Source organism: Zea mays, chromosome 1, assembly GCF_902167145.1.
Source record: "Zea mays cultivar B73 chromosome 1, Zm-B73-REFERENCE-NAM-5.0, whole genome shotgun sequence".
In the NCBI taxonomy this organism is placed as follows: Eukaryota; Viridiplantae; Streptophyta; class Magnoliopsida; order Poales; family Poaceae; genus Zea; species Zea mays.
In genome coordinates, this window is record NC_050096.1 from 56,333,545 (window position 1) to 56,353,271 (window position 19,727).

Here is a 19,727-nt window from a genome sequence, read left to right on the forward strand (position 1 = left end):
TTTGTTCGATTATTCTCATCTTATATGAGCTAGAGAAGGTTGAGAATAATTAAAGGGGTTTATTTTTTACTTGTTAGAGATTTAAACTGAGTCAACCCTCTCTAATTTACATAAATTAAGATCAAAACAAACAAATATTTAGCAGGATTTACTTATGGGTGATAATGATCTCTAAATTTCACACATCTAAAATTTAAAAATCGGCACGCTCTATTTATACTTATTTTAACTAAAATTAATTAAAGTCCCTAAACTGAAGAAAGATTTGAATAGTAATCCATTACCACTCCAGATACACTACTATGGTTTGACTTAACTGGGTCCATTTCGTTCCGTCTCATATGATCTCCCTAATCAAACCTAGGTTAGAAAACAAGGTACTTAAATGACACCATTTGGAAAGCGCGTCACATGGCCTCACGGTGTTGAAACAAGAACTTAGGTTATTCACAATAGTTATTTTATAATGATTTTATGTACATTTAATAGTGTGTTACATCAACTTTTCAATAATATGACATAGCATTTAAGAGAATTGGATTTTATAGGATGAAATTAGTTCATGGGGATAAAATCATGTCAGCTCGTTTACAAGGTCTTCGAAAGCGTGTGAAACTTTTATAAAAAGTGATTTATTTTATCTTCACATATTTTACTAACTAAGTGCGTGCCCGTGCGTTGCAACGGGAGTACGCTGGGATGAGCACGATACATATCTGATCGGATCTTATATTTCCTTGTGGGTCTGGAGAAAGTTTGCTCGGAAGCCTATCTAGTTAGGTGTCCGTGCGTTGCAATGCAATACAAAATATTGGACAAAATGTCTGGTTATCTATGTGTTCAATAGTATATCCGAAAGAGAAGCATAAAAAAGCAGTGAGAGAGTGAAATAGAGACAGATACAAGTGCACCGTACAAAAAAGCATACATGTGTACAATGGCCATGATACAAATAATAGCTTGCAAGTTTATAAAAAAATAGAATACAACAGAATTGGACATTAGCATACACCGTTTTAATAGTTGCACATATAAATACAATCTTCCAGCAAATTTAAGTTGAGTTGCTAGTGTTGTATATATATATATATATATATAAGGAGCTAACAGACGACTATATAGCACACACAAGCTGTCAGCTAGCGCCTCCAGCCCATCCATCGGACCAGATGCAGGTGGACAAGCCGCTCCCCGCTGCGGCCGCACACGGCCCCGCGGACGCCAAGGTGAGCGGGTTTCCCCCCTTTTCCGTCGCTGGCGTGTGGCTCCGGCGTCCCGGAGCGGTCGCGCAGGCCTACTGGATCTCTCTGCTCCGGCCCCAGCATCGTGCTTGGTGGTTCACTGGTTCCCTCGTTTGACCGTCCGTAGATCTGCAGTGTGCGAGGCGAGGCTAGGTCTAGCTATGTGCCCCTGCTGCGCGATTTTCTCGTGGGAGAAGGAGCGTTGCTTACCGGGGAGGAGACGCACTGCCTTCCTGGTCCTTGCGTGCGCGCTATGCAAACTTGTCGCCGCCCCATGCTTTCTCCATATCGGGTCGTGCATGTGGAGCGGAATCGCGGCGGGGGTGGCGGGCGTGCGCGTGGTCCGCGGGCGTGGAGCGGAATCGCGGTCGGGGGTGGCAGGCGTGCGCGTGATCCGCGGACGGGAGGAAATAGGGGCGGGGGCAGTCTACACTCTACTCTTAATAGTTAGTAGAGATAGAGAAGTAGTATAGATTTTGCAGGTTACATGGTAGATGTATTAAGAGCGAACACAATAATCAGTTCAAATAAAGCACAAATTATTGTAAAAGTTTGCAACATATTTGAACAACTATTCAATTTAAACAATATTATCTAATGAAGCGGGAGAACAGTGAAGAAAAGAAGGGATTAGATGAAGAATGAGCCAAAGGCGAATAAACTAACTGCAAAAAAATTGCAAAAAAGTAACTGGTGCCGTCGTCCGTGGGGATCGAACAAACCCACGACCACGTGGTTAAAAGCCACACGCTCTACCACTGAGCTAGGACGGCGTTACGTGTTTGATAAAAAATTATCTTCTTTTTATTTCTTTAAACGCCACAATTAACTACGCATCAAAACTACTGGTTTTCCATTGAGCAATTTAAAACAGCTATCAAGCTCCAATTGTAAACATATAACGCTCAACGAAGCAGTTTACATAGGCAAGGAAACTCAAAACCAGTAAACGACAAAGAACTTGTTCATATCTACAGACAAACAAACATAGAGAATGGTCTTGTAAATCTGGATACTACATTTTTGCCCCCGAGTGTAACAGAAAACTGAGGTGTCTAGGTGTTACACTTCCACTTGGATGTTGGCACGCAGTTCAGGTAGTGGCACCAATGGCAGCCATCGTTCCCGTTCTTCCCTTTGAAAAGCATCACCAGTGAAATCACAAACCTGTGGCCCAAGAGTTAGTTTGATCAGGTCTCAAAGAATTAATAGAATCGTTGGTTGTTGAAGACTCCCCTGAAAGTACGATCTATATGCCACCCTGATGTGGAAGCTGGTTTGCCAGGACGCCAGAAGTGATTGTTAACCAGATTGGCATAAACAAAAATCAGTGAGGTCTTTGGTACAAGTGTAACAGTGAGTTTCTGGGGTCTCTGCCTTACTGACTTTGCAGTAAGCCAGAAAGTAATATGATCAAAAAATGGAGTAACCATTTAGGGCATTGCTGAAACAACTATAATTATATTCAAGGCTTCAGGCTATGATTCAGTATAAGTTATCCTAATTTCACTAAGAAAAAAAATCAGATTGAAAGGCAGCACCCTGCTTTATCAACATATGCTCGGCAGAGCTACCAACCATTAAAAAAAGGAGACTGGAGTACAAAAAATCCATGTTAAATCATCCGTTTATAACCCCTTGTGCTCCAGATGTATCAGAAACAATTGAAAGATATGGCGAGGTGCGCTACAAGCATTAATATTCATGTCATACAAATTGACTTTAACTATATACGAGAAGAAGCATTAGAAATTTGCCTTAACTTACCCTCCAAACCTAGCATTCATGTCCATTACATTGCGATGCTTGACCAATTAAATGGGAAGTCACTGAAATATACTTCTGAAATGAGCTGTTTCCAATACTTTGTATCAGCTTCAAACTTCTCTTTGTTAGAAGCAGAATCATCAGGTAAACTTGCATAGCTAACATCAAGTCTTTCAGGCCATGGAACAGGCCAATTATATCTTTCATCTGAAGTGGTAATGGCAGTTGTGAAAAGACAACTATCAAGAGGAGCATACCTGCAAAAGAAAAAAAACAAGGGCAATGGTATACATGACATTAGATAGAAAGATTGAATAGCACACATCATGTTAACACTATTTATCAGTGAACCAGTAAAGTTATATTCTCAGCTCAAGCACGAGATGTTTATGTCTCTATACGCAGGAATTTTTTATCTTCTCAGCTCAACTGATCATGCTAATTATGTGGCTTGATTGCACCAGCCCAACCTCGTGTCGTCGTGGCAACTTTTTCTGCAGTGCGCCACTGCTCCGTACGCTTACGCCAAAACGGCTGTCTGCTCACAAGTACCGCATCGGCATCGCAGTCGCGACTGCCAGTATACAACACAGCAACAGCGCACAACAGGAACCAGGGAAGCACGAGCTCCCGGTAAAAGGAAAAGGAGACCATGATCAGCCCATTCTGCTAGTGCTCACCAGTACGCACGCCGTCGCGTAGAAAATCTCAGGAACCCAAACAGCCGATGGAATTTCACCTGCTCTGCTCGCCGTCGCCGGCCCCAGGCCTTCGCTCTTCGCTGCCCCAAGGCTCCGCGTCCCGCCGTCACCCGCCCGCGCCGCGATGCTGGCGTGGGCCGAAGCGGCGCTCGTGCTCGCCTCGCCATCCCCCACAACCGTCTCCTCGACCATGTCGCCATTTGGCGTCAGGCCGCTCGTCGCCGTGGAGTCCGGCAGGCTCTTCTGCAAGGTGGCTTCTCCCCTCCTCTGCCTCCTGCCATTTCCTATTCTGTGCGAGGGAGTCGGGCGAGAGAGGAGGGGGCCGGTTGCGGCTCGCGAAGACGAGGGGAGTGGGAGGCGGTTGATGTGAAGGGAGTAGCGACAGCTAGTTAGGGTTGCTCGCAATAGTTGGACGACCCGGATGCATCGGGCGTGAGCAGGAGATACGGACGATCTAGATTGGCTGAAGGCAGAACCAGGGGAGGCAGCCTACCCCTTAGAGCCTTAATAGGTAGTATAGATTTCTATTGATCATTGAGTTGCAATATTTAAACACTAAAGTGAAATTTTACATTAAAATATATTGTTTCATTCTTAATTTTATATCACTTTTGATAATATGGTAGTGTTGGAAAAAATGCTACGAAATTATCACTGAAAATAGCCTTAGGGTGTTTGAGAGCAAGAGAAATCAAGATGTCTCTAGTTCTTAAACAAGCCCTTAATAAATGACACCGTAGTATAAGGGATTATTTGTTTGTAATTATAGACTACTCAGATTAATTTAAAAGTAAGTTAGATTATATAATATAAGTAGATTATAATCTCAAATAAAAGGACCGTAAGTTAGCGCATGCCCTCCTGGCACCTGGTTTGGTATTCCTGCTGTGCACGCATCCGGAATGCATGTGGTCTTAGAGGAAGAATACGGTTTTGCACAGTGTTGATGCGGCACGGTTCCATACTTCCATCCATCCAGCCCAGCACCGGCGCGCAGCAGCGCAATGGCACGGACCCGATTCGCTGCCGCACCGAAAGAAGGCGATCGTCCCCGTGGTGGCTGGCTCACATGTGATGTGCTTGCTACGGAGTGGGAAGACTGTAGAATAGCATATCTACGCTAGTATATAGACTCTCTCCGGATCGTCAGATCCCACTCCACTCCTAAATCCAAAGCAAATCCGAAAGCACCACGAAACACGGCGGCAGCAGCCTGCGTGCCTGCCTGCCTATCCACCCCATCCTCCAGCCTCCGCCTCCGACACCCGCGCGCGCCCTCGCGCGGACAAAGCCGTGAGCGGCAGAGCCGAGGGAGGCGGGGCTGCGCCGGCCTCGCAATGCAGCAGCCGGGGCCTGCCGATCTGCCGGGCTGGGCCTTCCCGCCACGGGCGGGACCGGCGCCTGCCGCCGCGCGCGGGGCGCACCACCGCCGGGCCAGATCTGAGGTTGCCTTCCGCCTGCCGGACGACCTCGGCCTCGGCGGCGGCGCCGGCCCCGATGGCGACGCCTTCGACGAGATCGGCTCGGAGGACGACCTCTTCTCCACCTTCATGGACATCGAGAAGATCTCCACCTCCGGGCCCTCCGACCGCGCCGCCGAGAACTCGTCTCCGCCGCGCCCCAAGCACCGCCACAGCAGCTCCGTCGATGGCTCGGGCTTCTTCTTCTCACCCGGCGCCGGCGGTGGCGCGGGGAAGGATGCCGCCGCGTCGCTGGCTGAGGTCTTGGAGGCCAAGAAGTCCATGACTCCCGAGCAACTGGCCGAGCTCGCCGCCATCGACCCCAAGCGCGCCAAGAGGTACCGCCTCCTCGATCGCGGCAATCCATCCACTTCTTTAGTTACGGAGGTGGCGAGGAATTGACTAAGGCGTCGAGGACAATCATGTGCTCATGCTTTATGATGGGAATGGCTGGAGATTAATAAGGTGTTTGGTTTGAGGAATAAGCTATCTAGAATAAGTTGATCCATCATCACTTTATTAGTCAGTTAGCATTAACATGAAAAATAATGTCGTCCCACCAAATTAAATTTGAGGAATGGACTTATGACGCACCAACCCATCTTGGATGGAGTGAACACATCCTTAAGGTGTTTGGTTTAGGAATGAGGTGGTCTATTTCTTCTCACTTCTCACTTTTTTATTTGGTTCGTGGAATAAAATGGGTTGATCCATCACCACTTCATTCTTCTTAAGCTAATAATTAGTATATACATGAAGAATATGTTGATTTCACCAAAATTTAAAGGATAAACTCATGATGCATCATCTTATTAAGCATAGGGGACTCCACAAACCAAACACGTCGTAAAGGAAAGACGGTCATTTACTCTTACTTTTTCCTCTGCGGGCACTGTGTATGGATATGGGGTTTTGGTGTTTGTTGGTTGGTTGGTTGGGAGCTAAGGTGGTGGTGCGTTAGCGCTTTGTTGGTGGGATTATGAAAGTGTTTGGTTTGATGAATCACTCTATCTAACATGAGGTGGCTCATCATGAGCACATTTGGTGAGATAACCTTATTTCTCATATTAACTAACTATGAGGAATGAGGTGATGATGGATCAACTCATTCCATTCTATAAACTAAACAAAAAAGTGAGTGAGAAGATGATGGACTACCTTATTCCTCGTATCAAACACCTCATTTGTTTCCATGAGGGTGATACTTGGCTTTACTACTCCCTTTTGCTCGGTGTTGGGAGGTTGAGCCCGTTGACCATGGTTGGAAAAGGGAGATCAGCGAAAAAGGACACATCATTTTCTTATGTGCGAAGTTGTATTTCCCGGTTGTTGGTTTACAGATGAAGTGCTGAGGTATGACCTAGATGGCTGGTTTTGAGGATTATATATCTTAGTTCTGACACTTCAGAGTGATGTCAGACGAATGCTTTTTGTTGGGCGAGACGATAAGAAAATGAAGCACATTGGACTAGTGGGTCATTGCAAATGATTAGGAAAAAACTGGTTATATGGTTAGTGTAATGCAGTAGGAAGGAACAACCACTGAAAACTATCCAATCAAATCAGTGAAAATAACAAGTTCTAACCATTTTACCTATTGCGTCTCTATTGAAACTATGAACGATTCCTGGCGGAGTGGCGGTCATTGGTTGAAATTTTAATAGAGAAATGTGAATAATGTTGGAAGGAATTGGATTTCACATTTCTAATAGCCACGTGAGTACGTGACTGACGTAATCCTATCACCAAAACCAGATGCTTTCATCTAATCATCTTTAGCACGACAGAGATCTCATTAGTAACAATAATGCTATCCAAACTGAGTAGCTGACAACATGAAACCTACTGTTTATAGTTCAATTCTAATGCTTCGAAATTATGCTCCATCGTCACCAGTTTTTTATCTCTTCTGTTCTTAGACACCGTGCCTACCGTTTTCCTTGTAGTAGTAAAAGAAAATTAGAAATAACAGATACCTCCTTCGTTCCAAATTATGGTTCACTTTGACTTTGTTCTAAGTCGATCTCATCTAACTTTGACCAAGTTTTTATAAAAATGTGGTAACACCTATAGTTTAAAATAAATGCACTTTCAAAACACATCTCATTGAATTTGATGTTACATATGTTAGTGCTTTTTTTTCTATAAGCTTGGTCAAAGTTAGAGAAATTAGACTGAGTACAATCCCAAAGCGAACTGTAAGTTGAAACGAAGGGAATACATGTTACAACGCAGTGTTTTGTCAATTTTTAATAAATTGTTTATTGGCAGGTATGTAGAAAACTTACTCATGAATTGGATTCGTCTGGTATCTTCCTTCAACGAAGCCCCTTCTTTGCTTAAAATCTTTGTACAAATGTATATGTGTTGGTTGTTGTAGTATGATCCACCTGTTTAGATCGATTGTTCCTTTATTTCAATGTACAAACAAACTAGTCAGGTTGTGGCTAATGGTCCATCTGGGTAGGGTCAAGATCTATTGTCACTAGAATCGTTTTTTCAAATATCATCTTGGTTTACATTAATTTTTTGTGTTAAATTTTTCATGCAGAATTCTAGCTAACAGACAATCAGCAGCTAGATCAAAAGAAAGAAAGGCTCGTTATATGACAGACCTTGAGCGGAAGGTCCAAACTCTTCAGACTGAAGCCACCACCCTGTCAGCTCAACTTACACTATTTCAGGTGCCTTTCTATCGATCTGTTGTTTCATTGCTATCAGGTCAAGTCTAAGTTCATGCTATTTCTGGAAGTGATATTTTAGGAACAAAATAATTATTTTTCCTTTGCTGTCATCATAATAAACATGGACCTATCTCCTAATAGTGAGGCGTCTATCAAACTATAGCTTCTTTACAAATTGCATCTAGCTTAATACTCTGTTCCAAATTATAAGACGTTTTGGTTTTTTAGATTGATAGTTTCTACATACATCTATATATAGGTTATGTCTAGATACAAAGTAAAAACTATGTCTCTAGAAATGTCAAAACATCTTATAATTTGGAAGATAGGGAATAGTCTGTGAGAACTTGTGTAGCTTTATGGACTAGGAGTAGGACAGTTGTGCATGGTGTGACCAACCTAAACATCCTTCACATTGAACATCATGTATTATGAACAATTTGAAGAACTGAATGCCAGTGATTTGTATGTCAGTTTAATATATGTTGATTGTTAACTTTGACTATCGGCTTCTGGTTATTGTTATGTTTTATGTGTTCGTTTTTTTGAACTATTGTACACTTTACTGGTTCACAATCCTGTTGTATTAATTAGTTGGATGACCCTTATATGTTGCTTTACAATCTCTTGCAGAGGGACACGACCGGACTTTCTACAGAAAATGCAGAGCTTAAGATAAGGTTACAGGCCATGGAGCAACAAGCTCAACTCCGTGATGGTGAGCATTGTCCGCTTATTGAAGATAACATAATTTATTTGTCTACTTTGTTCTTTTAGGTCCCGTTTGTTTCCTTTCATTTTGAGGAATTGTAATCTTACTAATAGAATAGACTATTTTTTTTAGAATGTGACATTCCACCACTTTCCAAAGTTATCATATAAGCATATCTCAAATTCATGGGTTGAGAGATGAAAATTGATTCTATAGATTTACATGCTATTTTTCCGATGTACAACTTATAGCACACTCTTCTACTTGCTTCGCTATAACATAAATGTAGTATATAACTATCTCTCTCATATGATTTAGGATAATATACAAATATATTACATATATAAATATATGAACTTAATTAGTTTTATCTAAATTATAATTATTAAAATGGAATTCAATTCCAACGAAACAAACGGGACCTTAGTGTTTTTTTCTCAGACCCTGGAACATTAAGTAACAAAAAGTTCGCGCAATAGTTTTTGGCCTTATACAATAAAAAAAACTTCTATTTTTTCCTAGTTCTAGTTCCTTTCTCTAACTAAAATTAGAACTCCTGGCTTTTAAATTACAAGTTATTCTAAATGTTCAAGTGCCACAATATTTTGAAGTCAAGTGTCTTTTGACATGAAACCCTTTCACTAATTTTAGTAGGATGCATGTAGTTTTTCTGTATTTGCCATAGCTTATATATCTTGCCATGAGATACAGCAACGTACTGTAGAACACAACGCTAATTACATTTTACTTAAATAGAACAAATTAATGACTGGAAATTGTATTACGACGATCGGTGATCTCGAGTTTTTCAGTGTGGGTGTGTGGGGTGTGTGTTGTACTGGGGTCTCTCCCCATTTTCCCTTCTTAATACAATGATACACAGCTCTTCTGCATATTTGAGAGAAAAACAATTTCTTTATTCTACATGTACATTCTAAACAAGCTCATTTATCTTGCAGCTCTGAATGATGCACTAAAGCAGGAGTTGGAGAGGCTTAAACATGCTACTGGTGAGATGACCAATTCCAGCGAGGCATATAACATGAGATTCCAACATGTTCCATACAACTCTTCCTTCTTCCCGCTTTCCCAGCAAAATGCATCCCCACACCTTGGTAGCACCCAGCTGCCACTGCCGTTCCACCCACCCCATCCCAACGTGCCAAACCACCAGATGGTGTCCCACCGAAACACTCTCCCGGACATAATGCAGCAAGAGTCTCTCGGACGGCTGCAGGGTTTGGACATTGGGAAGGGGCCACTGGTTGTGAAGTTAGAGAGCAGCTCGATCTCTGCAAGTGAAAGCAGCAGCACCTTCTAACGAGGCCTACAAGTGAAAACCCACCGTTTCAGTAGGTTCCATTGTTCATAGTAGCCTGACATCCTTGTGCTGCTTCCTGCTCTGTAAGCCCATTTGTTATTTAATTCATTCAATTAGTTGAAATTATACGCTGTCGCACTGGCTGATCAATCATGTTGTAGAATGGTCCATGAACCCTTCAATTCTGTTTGTTTTGGGTTCGTTTCCTGTTTCTGTGACTGGTATCATCAGGGCATTTGGGTTTTGGAGTGAAATTCTCTGGTGGTACTTTGTTGTTGTTTTAGCTATGTTGCTTCATGGATCCTCTCTTTGGAACACACATATGTATTCTCGTGCAATTTGTTGAGGCCCTGTACATTGTGTGCTGGCAAGCTATGCGTACACCCTAATTTATGAAATGTTATCGCATTGAGGGATTTTAATCACCCATCAGAGCGCAAGCGGATGTTGTGTCACCATTGGCGTGCAAGTAAGAGCAAACTTTGATGCGTTCGTGTCTGGCTTTACACTCATGACTCTTTTGCATTTGACAGTAATCTGGGTGCAGGACATTGTTATTTCATAGCTGTAGTAAGTCCGAGATGTTTGATGGTAGTTAGAAGTATTAAGACCCTGTTTGGATCCGTGTGACAAACAGTTTACCGACTAATCTTATCACCTTGGTCTCTGTCACACCCAGATTTAAGGTCAAGCACCCAGATTTAAGGTCAAACACATGTGTGTCTTAAATTTGTGTTAGGATCAAGTCACACATATGATGACTCGTGGTAAATAAATTAATGTCACATCTTTATTATATAATAAAAGTTATGTATAAAATAGCTAAATAAATACATCATATGGCGACATATGTTCATGTTCCTTCAGCGGTATCTCAACCGTTATAGTTGACTGAGAGACGACGACCTAGATCTCTTCGAACTCATCGCATCACCGTTCATGTTCTTTCAGAGCAAGAGTGGGCTCACATACGTTCATGGTTCAGCAAGTGTGGAGAATAATGTGTATGAGCTCACTTACGGTGGGGTTCCATGTAAAATGTAAAGCTTACCAAGAAAAATGGATAACGCTGAGCTAGACCTGATCATGGGGCCACTCGACACGATCAATCCGACCCAACCCACCCAACAGAACTCAGTTCGTCCCGGCCCGATCAATGCAACAGGAGGGTACATGCCATAATTTTTGACCCACAATAATTTACAGGTTGGATACTGTTGAAGGTCTTCTTCTCCGCGGAAGGTATTGTTGGAGGTCTTCTTCACCACTGGCAAACAATTAGGCGTGAGGATCCAAACATAGCCTAAATTTAGTATAATTTTAAAGCTAATTACACATATAATGACTAACAACAAGACAAAACTATCAATATTATTAAGTCCATGATTTGCCCATATTACACTACAAAACATTTGTTAGTTTTGGATTAATTAGACTGAATAAATTTGTCTCACAGTTTAGTCTTCATCTATATAAATAGTTTTATAATTAAACTATATTTGATACTTATAATTAATATTCAAACATTCTATGTGATATGGAGGGTGTTTGGTTTTTAGGGACCAACTTTTAATCCTCTATTTTAGTCCCTAAATTGAATTTTATTTTACACATTTAGTAATTTAGAAATATAGAGACTAAAATAAAATAAAATATAGACACTAAAATAAGTTTCTAGAAACCAAATACTCCATAAACTTTTGTTGGTAGACCAAACACCCTAGTCCCACTCCCACAAAACAAATAAAAGATTTCAAAAGCCTACCTTCGAATTTCCCTTTGCCATTTTCTCCTTTCAATTACCACCAACCAAACAGGTAAGGCCATGTTTGGTTTGAGGGACTAAAGATTAGTCCCTTCATTTTAGTCTCATTTAGTTTCTAAATTATTAAACGGTAGAACTAAAACAGAAACTAAATTGCTTTAGTCCCTAGTCTCTCAAGATGTGGCTAAAAGGGACTAAATCATATTAATTCCACATGTGCCCCTCATTTAGTTCAATTGTACTAATAGCGAGAGAATGTCTTCTTACAAGTTATTTAGTATATTCTTACTAATTTTAGTCTATAAAACCAAACATGTTAGAGTAACTCCAGTATTTCTCTAAAAGACTTCCTAAATCAATAATTTAGGTAGTTAACATAAAAACTATTCTCCAACAGTTATCTAAATGAACTTTCTAAATTTAACAACTTGTTATCTAACCTCATTTTCTCTCTACATTTGGTAACCATTTAACAACTCCCTAAACAAAAATGTTGACTGTATTATATAGTTTTTGTGACTTATTTTTATGTGGATAGATACAAAACAAAATTATAACCTATATTTAGAGAACTACTGGATAACTCACATTTTTTTACTCCAAAAGCCATTTAGCAACTTCTTAAATGTGTGATTTAGAGAGCTAAAATTTATATAACTATTGGAGTTGCTCTTAGAGACTAAACTTTAATCCCCTAACTAAACTTTAGTCACTAGACTAAACAAACCAAACATGACCTAAACATGCCAGGGCAAAACGCGGACCCGTGCTGTGCGTTCCACCCAATGTCGCGTGCGGCCACTAGATTTTTCCTGACGCGGTGTCTGCTCCCACTTCCCCTCCTCTCCCCCAGGTGGCGGCAGCGGCGGCGGGGTAGCATTTGTGCTACGAGGGCTTTTGCAATGGCGGCTTCGGGGTTCGGCGGCGGCGAGGCGTTCCGGCTCTCGGCCGCGCCGGGGGCCGGCTTACTGAAGCTGCACAAGGGCGACATCACCCTCTGGTCCGTCGACTGCGCCACCGACGCCATCGTACGCTCTTCTACGCCTCCAATCTGGTTCCCCGCTCTATCGTTTGTGTTTGCTCTCACCTGTTTCAATATGTTCTTAGCCAGGGGTTAATTTAAGGTGTGAGTGAATCGTTTATTTTTCTTTGTGGGGATTGCAGTGAATGGAAGGAGTTCTTAATAGTAAGGGGCACGATCTATGTTGGGGAGCAGGGTAATGTCTTAAAAATAAGTTTATTGAGAACAAAGGCAAAGGGGCACGGTGCCAATGCTAGGTTCTCCTTTTTACGAAGTTAGGAGCAAAACGAGACACCGGGGTTCTATTTGAGTTGTGAACTAAGCAAGAGATTAATATATAGAGGATTAGCTAAAAACCCATCAGGGTGCGTAGACCTCGATGGTATAATGTAAATCCACCTCTGTTGGCAGCTATTTAGAGGAGTACAGAATGGTTGATAACTTTCAATTCCTATGATATATCAAGCTCTTACTTGTAATGTGCAATCATATTCCTCCCAAACAATTCTAAATTTCTACGATGAATCAAGCTCTTACTTCTGTTATAAATTAGGGTGCTTATTTGTATTTGTCTCTAATTCGTCCCTTGTTAATGAATATTGCTCAAAATCTCTGTATGTGATAAAAAACTGAGGGATGTAACTGGCGTTTGTTTTGGCAGGTTAATGCTGCTAATGAGCGAATGTTAGGTGGCGGAGGTGTTGATGGAGGTAACGAGTAATAAATACTTTCGAGAATTGTTATGATTCAACCCATTGTTTATGGAGCATCCCATATGAACTTGAAACCTCTATCTCAGCTATACATCAAGCTGCTGGACCAGAGCTAGTGCAAGCATGCCGGAAAGTTCCAGAGGTCAAACCAGGAGTCCGTTGTCCTACTGGAGAAGCTAGGATTACTCCGTTAGTACTTCGTACCTATCTATTCACTTTGATTGTTTCATAAGTCGGAATGTTCAAACCTAAAATTTATGTATCCTTTACACATCCCTTTGCCCAATATTCGATGTGAGCAGTGCTTTTGAGCTTCCTGCCTCTCGGGTGATTCACACTGTTGGCCCTATATATGATTTGGACAAGCATCCTGAGGTGTCATTAAAGAAGGCCTATGAGTAAGCTCTCTTCATTTTTTTTAAAAAAAATATCTGTGCTGGTTGCTGAACCAGTGAAAAACTATCCTGAACTGCATGTGCTAATTGCAGAAATAGCTTGAAGCTTGCTAAGGATAATGGCATTCAGTACATCGCATTCCCTGCTATATCTTGTGGTGTTTATCGGTATGTTCCAAGTTTTAGTTTTTGCTCACGTACCTTTGGTGCACTCAGCTCTTTTTTTTTCCCATTTCGGGGTTTAATTTGTAGTGTAACTTGACTTGGATCTTGTACAGTTATCCTCCCAAGGAAGCATCAAAAATAGCTGTTTCTACCGCACAAAAATTTTCAGAGGATATCAAAGAGGTTAGCTGTAGTTCCACTCCGCCCCTAAAATTTTCACGGTCAAGTAGGATACTTCTGAAGTTCTTTGGAGTTCATTCTCAAAACACCATTGTTAGAGGAAAAAAATATAGGAACGATTGTCCAATAAACAAACAATCCGGATATGCATTACTAGGACTAATACGGACCTTTAGTTCTGGAGAACTGGACAAACAATAATGATCATGCTCGTTTTTATAAAGTGTTTGGCAACTATCTTGATTAAGTATATAGATCACTTGGTATGGATTATTTGTGCAGGTGCATTTTGTTCTGTTCTCGGACGACCTTTACAATATATGGCGCGAGACTGCCCAGCAGTTGCTATCACAGTTTGAGAAATGAATGGTCCATAGGCAGTTTGCTAGCACTAGCAGTTGCCCAGCAGTCGTTGTCTAGTGTTGAGATGTGAGCGCCATAGGCAGTTTGCCTGGTGTAATAAAAATGGGTGTATCAGACAACGTTTAAATCTTGATGAAACCGTGTATTGCACCTGTGGTATAATGCTGAATGAGTAAAGTTTGGCGATACCGAGCAGTTGCAATACTACCTATCAGCATGCCTCCGGTATTTGTTGTGCAATGCAGGTACTGTGACCAGTCCAACGGTTCCTGTCATGCACACCCATTGTAATGTTTAGGATGATGTTGCTTGAGACTCCTTCAGGTTTCGCAACCTTGGATGTTGCTGCGCGATCGCTTCTTTATCCTGAGGGGTCGGGATATGGGCATGGTTAACTAATCCAGAAGATGGCCGTGATGTCGTCATTAGCATTGGTTTTATGACAGATCTGTTGCGTGTATAAGACAGTGTTTGGTTTCTAGGTACTCATTTTTAGTCCCCTTCATTTTAGTCCACAAATCACGGCCAGCGAGCGGAGGTGAATGGTGATGCTGGGCCGGGTCCGTGGACTCCGTGCTGGAGGATGTACATGGAAATTAGAATACCTGTTGGGTCGGCACAAGTTCTGCTGGGTCGAAGTCCGGACCGCTTCTCTATTGAAATGTATTCTGAGATGTGAGTATTGTGTATTCCAAAAGAGAGAGAGAGATAGCTTAAGGGAATCCTCAAGTAACTTATATATCAATAGAGATTAAACTCAATTAAGGTATTCATTCTTAAATCATGTCTTAAATAAACTTTATAAAATCCAGCCATTGCTATATCTCAGCACAAAGTTTAAAAGTCATAATATTCAGGACGAAGGAAGAACGTTAGGTTTCGTAAGGTGACCTCTCGACTAGTGGGTCTGTTAGTTATCGAAAAATCTGACTAAAAATAGTGTTTACATCATAAGAACAAATTTGCACTCAGAGAGAAAAAAAAAGAGAAAAAAAACCCGGCACCTTCGGCGAGACACGAGTGTTTTTTTGCGGCTGCTTTAATTTGTCTCACTTGTTGGTTTTCCCGACTACGGATGAGGTGGTAAGGACGGGCCGTTCGGCAGTTAGTGCTCCAACGGAATGCACTAGGCGCCCACGCCTCTCGCGGTCTCGCCTCATCGGCTTCGTGGGACGGCAGCACTGAAGGGCAGCGCACGCATCGTCTGCAAGTGGCAAGGGTGCACGGTCCACGCCGCGCTTTTGGCCGGTTTGTTCGACGGGACCTGGCAGCGCCTTTCTTTCTTGACTGTTTCCTAGCTGGACCCCACCTTCCGATCCCGTGGCCGCGCGCACTTCCCTCTCCAGCCCGGCGGCGCCAGCGTGGGGGCCCTCCACCTCCACCTCCCGGCCCCGAGTGGCTGGCGGCGTCCTCGGCCGTGCCTGGAATGGAACGCAGGGTGTAGCCGCCACCGCGACGGCCTGTGTTGAGCGAAACGAGAAGAAATGATGTACGTGCGGGACAAGTCGAAGACACAGACACGTTGTTCGTCGGCGATGGCCAGCCGTGGCACGGGACTTCCACCGCGCGCGGCCTGCGGGCTTCTTCGTCCGGTTGCCACCCTCCCTCACTCACTCGGCAAATGTTCCACAGGCCGCACGGTAGTGGATCCCGCACCTTACCACCGCCGTTGAAGAAGACCCAATGCCGGCTGCGTGGACGACGTGCATGTTTGTTTCGGCTTCTGGCAGCTTCTAGCCACCAAAAGCTGCTGTAGACTATCAAACGCTCAGCTTTTCAGCCAGTTTCTATAAAATTTGTTGGGGCAAAAACCATCCAAAATCAACATAAACACATAATCGGTTGAGTCATTGTAATAGTAATAATCCGTCACTTTCTAGATCTTGAGCCTTATGAATAACTTTATCTTCCTCCACACGTAATCGTAATGATACTCAGATTCTCCTCACAGCCAGATTCTCTCCACAGCCAGATTTTCAAAAAAGCTGGTCAGAAAAAAGCTGAACCAAACAGGCACGACCTCGCACTCGCACTGCATTGGGGGTGGGGGCACTGGAGAGCACCCGCGCGCAGTGTATGTCGGCGCCGTTGCTGTTGCTCCTTGGTAGTGGTAACTTTGGAGTTTAGACAAAGGGTCGGACAGGATCACAGAACAGGACCAACCTGGCCAGGCCACCCAGTCAGAGCTGGGACTGGGATAGTGGGCTTTGCAGGTACGGAGTACTAGGTGTTGCCGAGCTGGGTTGCTGTTTGGTTGATGGTTGTAAGTTGTAACCGTGCAGCACCGATCTGATCCGATCCCACGTGCGCTTGTAACGGAACCGTAGTCCGAGTGTCACGGGCCTCGAGTGGCGGCACGTCATCCCGGCCGGCCCCACCCCCACCCCCACCGCACGCAGTCCAGCACATCTCAGTCGTCCGCACTCCGCAGCTGTTCGCCGTAGCCGCAGCGCGGGGATCACGGGCTATGGCCGGCCCCGCAAGCAAAGCAATCTTGCCACGACGACATTCCGACAGCGCATCACCAGGCCCCGTCCCACTCCCAGGATACCATCCTACCTAACCTAAGGCTAGTTTAGAAGTCAAAAATTAGAGTGGATTAGAGATACTAAAATCTTCTTTTTATTTAAAATTGAATAAGAAGAAGATTTCAGCCCCTTCAATCCACACCGGTTTTGTGACACACAAACTTGTCGTTAATAGCAACTAGGCCTGTTTGGGCAGCTTATATTTTAGCTTCTTCATATATTTAAATAAATTTGTACTAAGGGCTTGTTTGGCCATGTCTCCAGAGCAAAACTCGAAGAATGAGCTGGCCAGAGCATGCCAAACACCCTAACTTAAGAGTTGTAAACTATATGGAGCTTTTTGAGTTGCACTACAATTTTTTAGAGTACTTCTTTTACTGCTCCAAAAACTCGAAAAAAAACAACCTAGTCATGAAGTTTAAAATTATTTACCCGTCACTACCACCGGTTACGAGAAACGATCTAAACTCTGAAGCAGAGCTACTCCACCCAGAGTTTTGGAGTATAGCTGCTCTGGGGTGGAGCAGAGCCATACCAAACACGCCCTAAATAGGTAGCTTCAGTTCGTTTATTTCTCAGAATGAACTAGAACAACCAGTAAGCAGAAGCTGCTTTTCATCAGCTTCTCAGATAAGCTGGTTTTCATCATCTTCTCAGATAAAATGCTTTTCCAACATGCAGCCGTTATGCCAAACAAGGTCCTAGACCTCAACAAAAAGCTCATGTCTTCTTTTAGAAATACTTTGGTCTGAATCGTTTTTAAAAATAAAATAACACATAACTCGTACTAACGCTACAGGCCTGAAGATCGGAGAGGAGAGGTCGACGATGGCAACGGTGACAAATGGTAATAGTGAGGGGGAAGGGACGCGGTGGGGGAGGCTTGGGGGTGGGGCCACGGGAGAGGGAGAGTGATGGTGGATGATCCAAATAATATTATGAGTAAGGAATAGTTGATTATCCAACTATATAAAATGTTGAGTTTGATGGTGTGTTAAATCAAGATGCAATTTGTTTGGTAGGTTTAGCAAAGGTTATGTGTATGGATGTGATTTGGTTGAATATGTTTTATAAAGTTTAAACGGGTGGATTATACAGTGGTATATATATGACTTGATTTAAGTGCTTTAGTAATTAAAAAACAAATTAATTTAAAATGTCTTTTGAATTTTGTCGGGGACCATAATTAGGGGTACCCTCAAGACTCCTAATTCTCAGCTGGTAACCCCCATCAGCATAAAGCTGCAAAGGCCTGATGGGTGCGATTAAGTCAGGGATCAGTCCATTCGAGCGACTCGATCACGCCTCGCCCGAGCCTAGCCTCGGACAAGGGCAGCCGACCCCGGAGAATTTCCGTCTCGCCCGAGGCCCCCCTCCAACGGCGGACACATCTTCGGCTCGCCCGAGGCCCTGCCTTCGCTAAGAAGCAACCCTGACTAAATCGCCGCACCGACCGACCAAGTCGCAGGAGCATTTAACGCAAAGGTGGCCTGACACCTTTATCCTGACACGCGCCCTCCGGCAGAGCCGAAGTGACCGCCGTCACTTCGCCGCTCCACTGACCGGTCTGACAGAAGGACAGCGCCGCCTGTGCCACTTCGACTGCAGTGCCACTTGACAGAGTGATACTGACAGGAAGCCAGGCCCTGCCAAAGGCGCCATAGGAAGCTCCGCCCGACCCAGGGCTCGGACTTGGGCTAAGACCTGGAAGATGGCGAACTCCGCTCCGCCCGACCCAGGGCTCGGACTCGGGCTCAGCCCCGGAAGACGGCGAACTCCGCTCCGCCCGACCCAGGGCTCGGACTCGGGCTAAGGCCTGGAAGACGGCGAACTCTGCTCCGCCCGACCCAGGGCTCGGACTCGGGCTCAGCCCCAGAAGACGACGAACTTCGCTCCGCCCGACCCCAGGGCTCGGACTCCGCCCTGGCCTCTGCCGACGACCTCCGCCTCGCCCGACCCAGGGGCTCGGCCTCGGCCTCGGCCATGGGAGACAGACTCGACCTCGGCTTCGGAGGAGCCTCCACATCGCCCAGCCTAGGGCGCAGGCCAGCCACGTCAACGGGAAGCGCCATCATCACCCTACCCCAAGCTGACTCGGGCCGCAGGGAACAAGACCGGTGTCCCATCTGGCCAGCTCCGCCAGACAGGCAATGATGGCGCCCCGCACGCTCTGTGACGACGGCGGCTCCCAGCTCTCTTACGGAAGCAGGTGGACGTCAGCAAGGACTCGACCGCTCCAACAGCTGTCCCTCCGCCAGGCACCGTCGCTCCTCCGACGGCCACGACATCACACCAGCAGGGTGCCAAGATCTCTCCGGCTGCCACATTGGCATGTACTTAGGGCGTCAGCTCTCCCCCGCTAGACACGTAGCACTCTGCTACACCCCCATTGTACACCTGGATCCTCTCCTTACGCCTATAAAAGGAAGGACCAGGGCCCTCCTAGAGAGGGTTGGCCGCGCGGGACGAGGACGGGACAGGCGCTCTCTTGGGGCCGCTCGCTTCCCTCACCCGCGTGGACGCTTGTAACCCCCTACTGCAAGCGCACCCGACCTGGGCGCGGGACGAACATGAAGGTCGCAGGATTCCCACCTCTCTCACGTCGGTCTCCGGCCGCCTCGCTCCTTCCCCCCTTCGCGCTCGCCCACGCGCTCGACCCATCTGGGCTGGGGCACGCGGCACTCACTCGTCGGCCTGAGGGACCCCCCGGT

General features: G+C 44.6%; 2 protein-coding genes and 1 non-coding gene across 4 annotated transcripts; 2 read left to right on the forward strand and 1 right to left on the reverse strand.

The window, feature by feature from the left end:
- Window positions 1–1,938: 1,938 nt before the first annotated feature.
- TRNAK-UUU (transfer RNA lysine (anticodon UUU)) lies at window positions 1,939–2,014 on the reverse strand. Its single transcript has one exon. It is a non-coding gene; the product is annotated as a tRNA-Lys (tRNA).
- A 2,868-nt stretch (window positions 2,015–4,882) lies between these two features.
- On the forward strand, window positions 4,883–10,313 carry LOC100286334 (uncharacterized). Its single transcript, NM_001372401.1, has 4 exons — window positions 4,883–5,507; window positions 7,721–7,853; window positions 8,487–8,571; window positions 9,525–10,313. The coding sequence occupies exons 1-4, from the start codon at window positions 5,047–5,049 to the stop codon at window positions 9,884–9,886; spliced, it is 1,041 nt and encodes a 346-aa protein (NP_001359330.1). The 5' UTR covers window positions 4,883–5,046; the 3' UTR covers window positions 9,887–10,313.
- A 2,059-nt stretch (window positions 10,314–12,372) lies between these two features.
- Window positions 12,373–14,705, forward strand: LOC100193297 (Protein LRP16). Of its 2 annotated transcripts, none has more exons than XM_035961264.1 (7): window positions 12,373–12,679; window positions 13,334–13,382; window positions 13,484–13,574; window positions 13,688–13,783; window positions 13,874–13,948; window positions 14,059–14,128; window positions 14,408–14,705. In XM_035961264.1, the coding sequence occupies exons 1-7, from the start codon at window positions 12,395–12,397 to the stop codon at window positions 14,489–14,491; spliced, it is 750 nt and encodes a 249-aa protein (XP_035817157.1). In that variant the 5' UTR covers window positions 12,373–12,394; the 3' UTR covers window positions 14,492–14,705. The 2 variants fall into 2 exon arrangements, with proteins under 2 accessions (XP_035817157.1, NP_001131908.2); NM_001138436.2 differs by having other exon boundaries at window positions 12,432–12,679; window positions 13,472–13,574; window positions 14,408–14,682.
- The last annotated feature ends 5,022 nt before the right edge of the window (window positions 14,706–19,727 follow it).

Coding starts and splice junctions, on each gene's coding strand:
- LOC100193297 (XM_035961264.1), top strand. CDS start 12,395: ATGCCAGGGCAAAACGCGGACCCGTGCTGTGCGTTCCACCCAATGTCG. Junction 12,680..13,333: donor ACTGCGCCACCGACGCCATC/GTACGCTCTTCT, acceptor TTGTTTTGGCAG/GTTAATGCTGCTAATGAGCG. Junction 13,575..13,687: donor GGAGAAGCTAGGATTACTCC/GTTAGTACTTCG, acceptor CGATGTGAGCAG/TGCTTTTGAGCTTCCTGCCT.
- LOC100286334 (NM_001372401.1), top strand. CDS start 5,047: ATGCAGCAGCCGGGGCCTGCCGATCTGCCGGGCTGGGCCTTCCCGCCA. Junction 5,508..7,720: donor GACCCCAAGCGCGCCAAGAG/GTACCGCCTCCT, acceptor TTTTTCATGCAG/AATTCTAGCTAACAGACAAT. Junction 7,854..8,486: donor CTCAACTTACACTATTTCAG/GTGCCTTTCTAT, acceptor AATCTCTTGCAG/AGGGACACGACCGGACTTTC.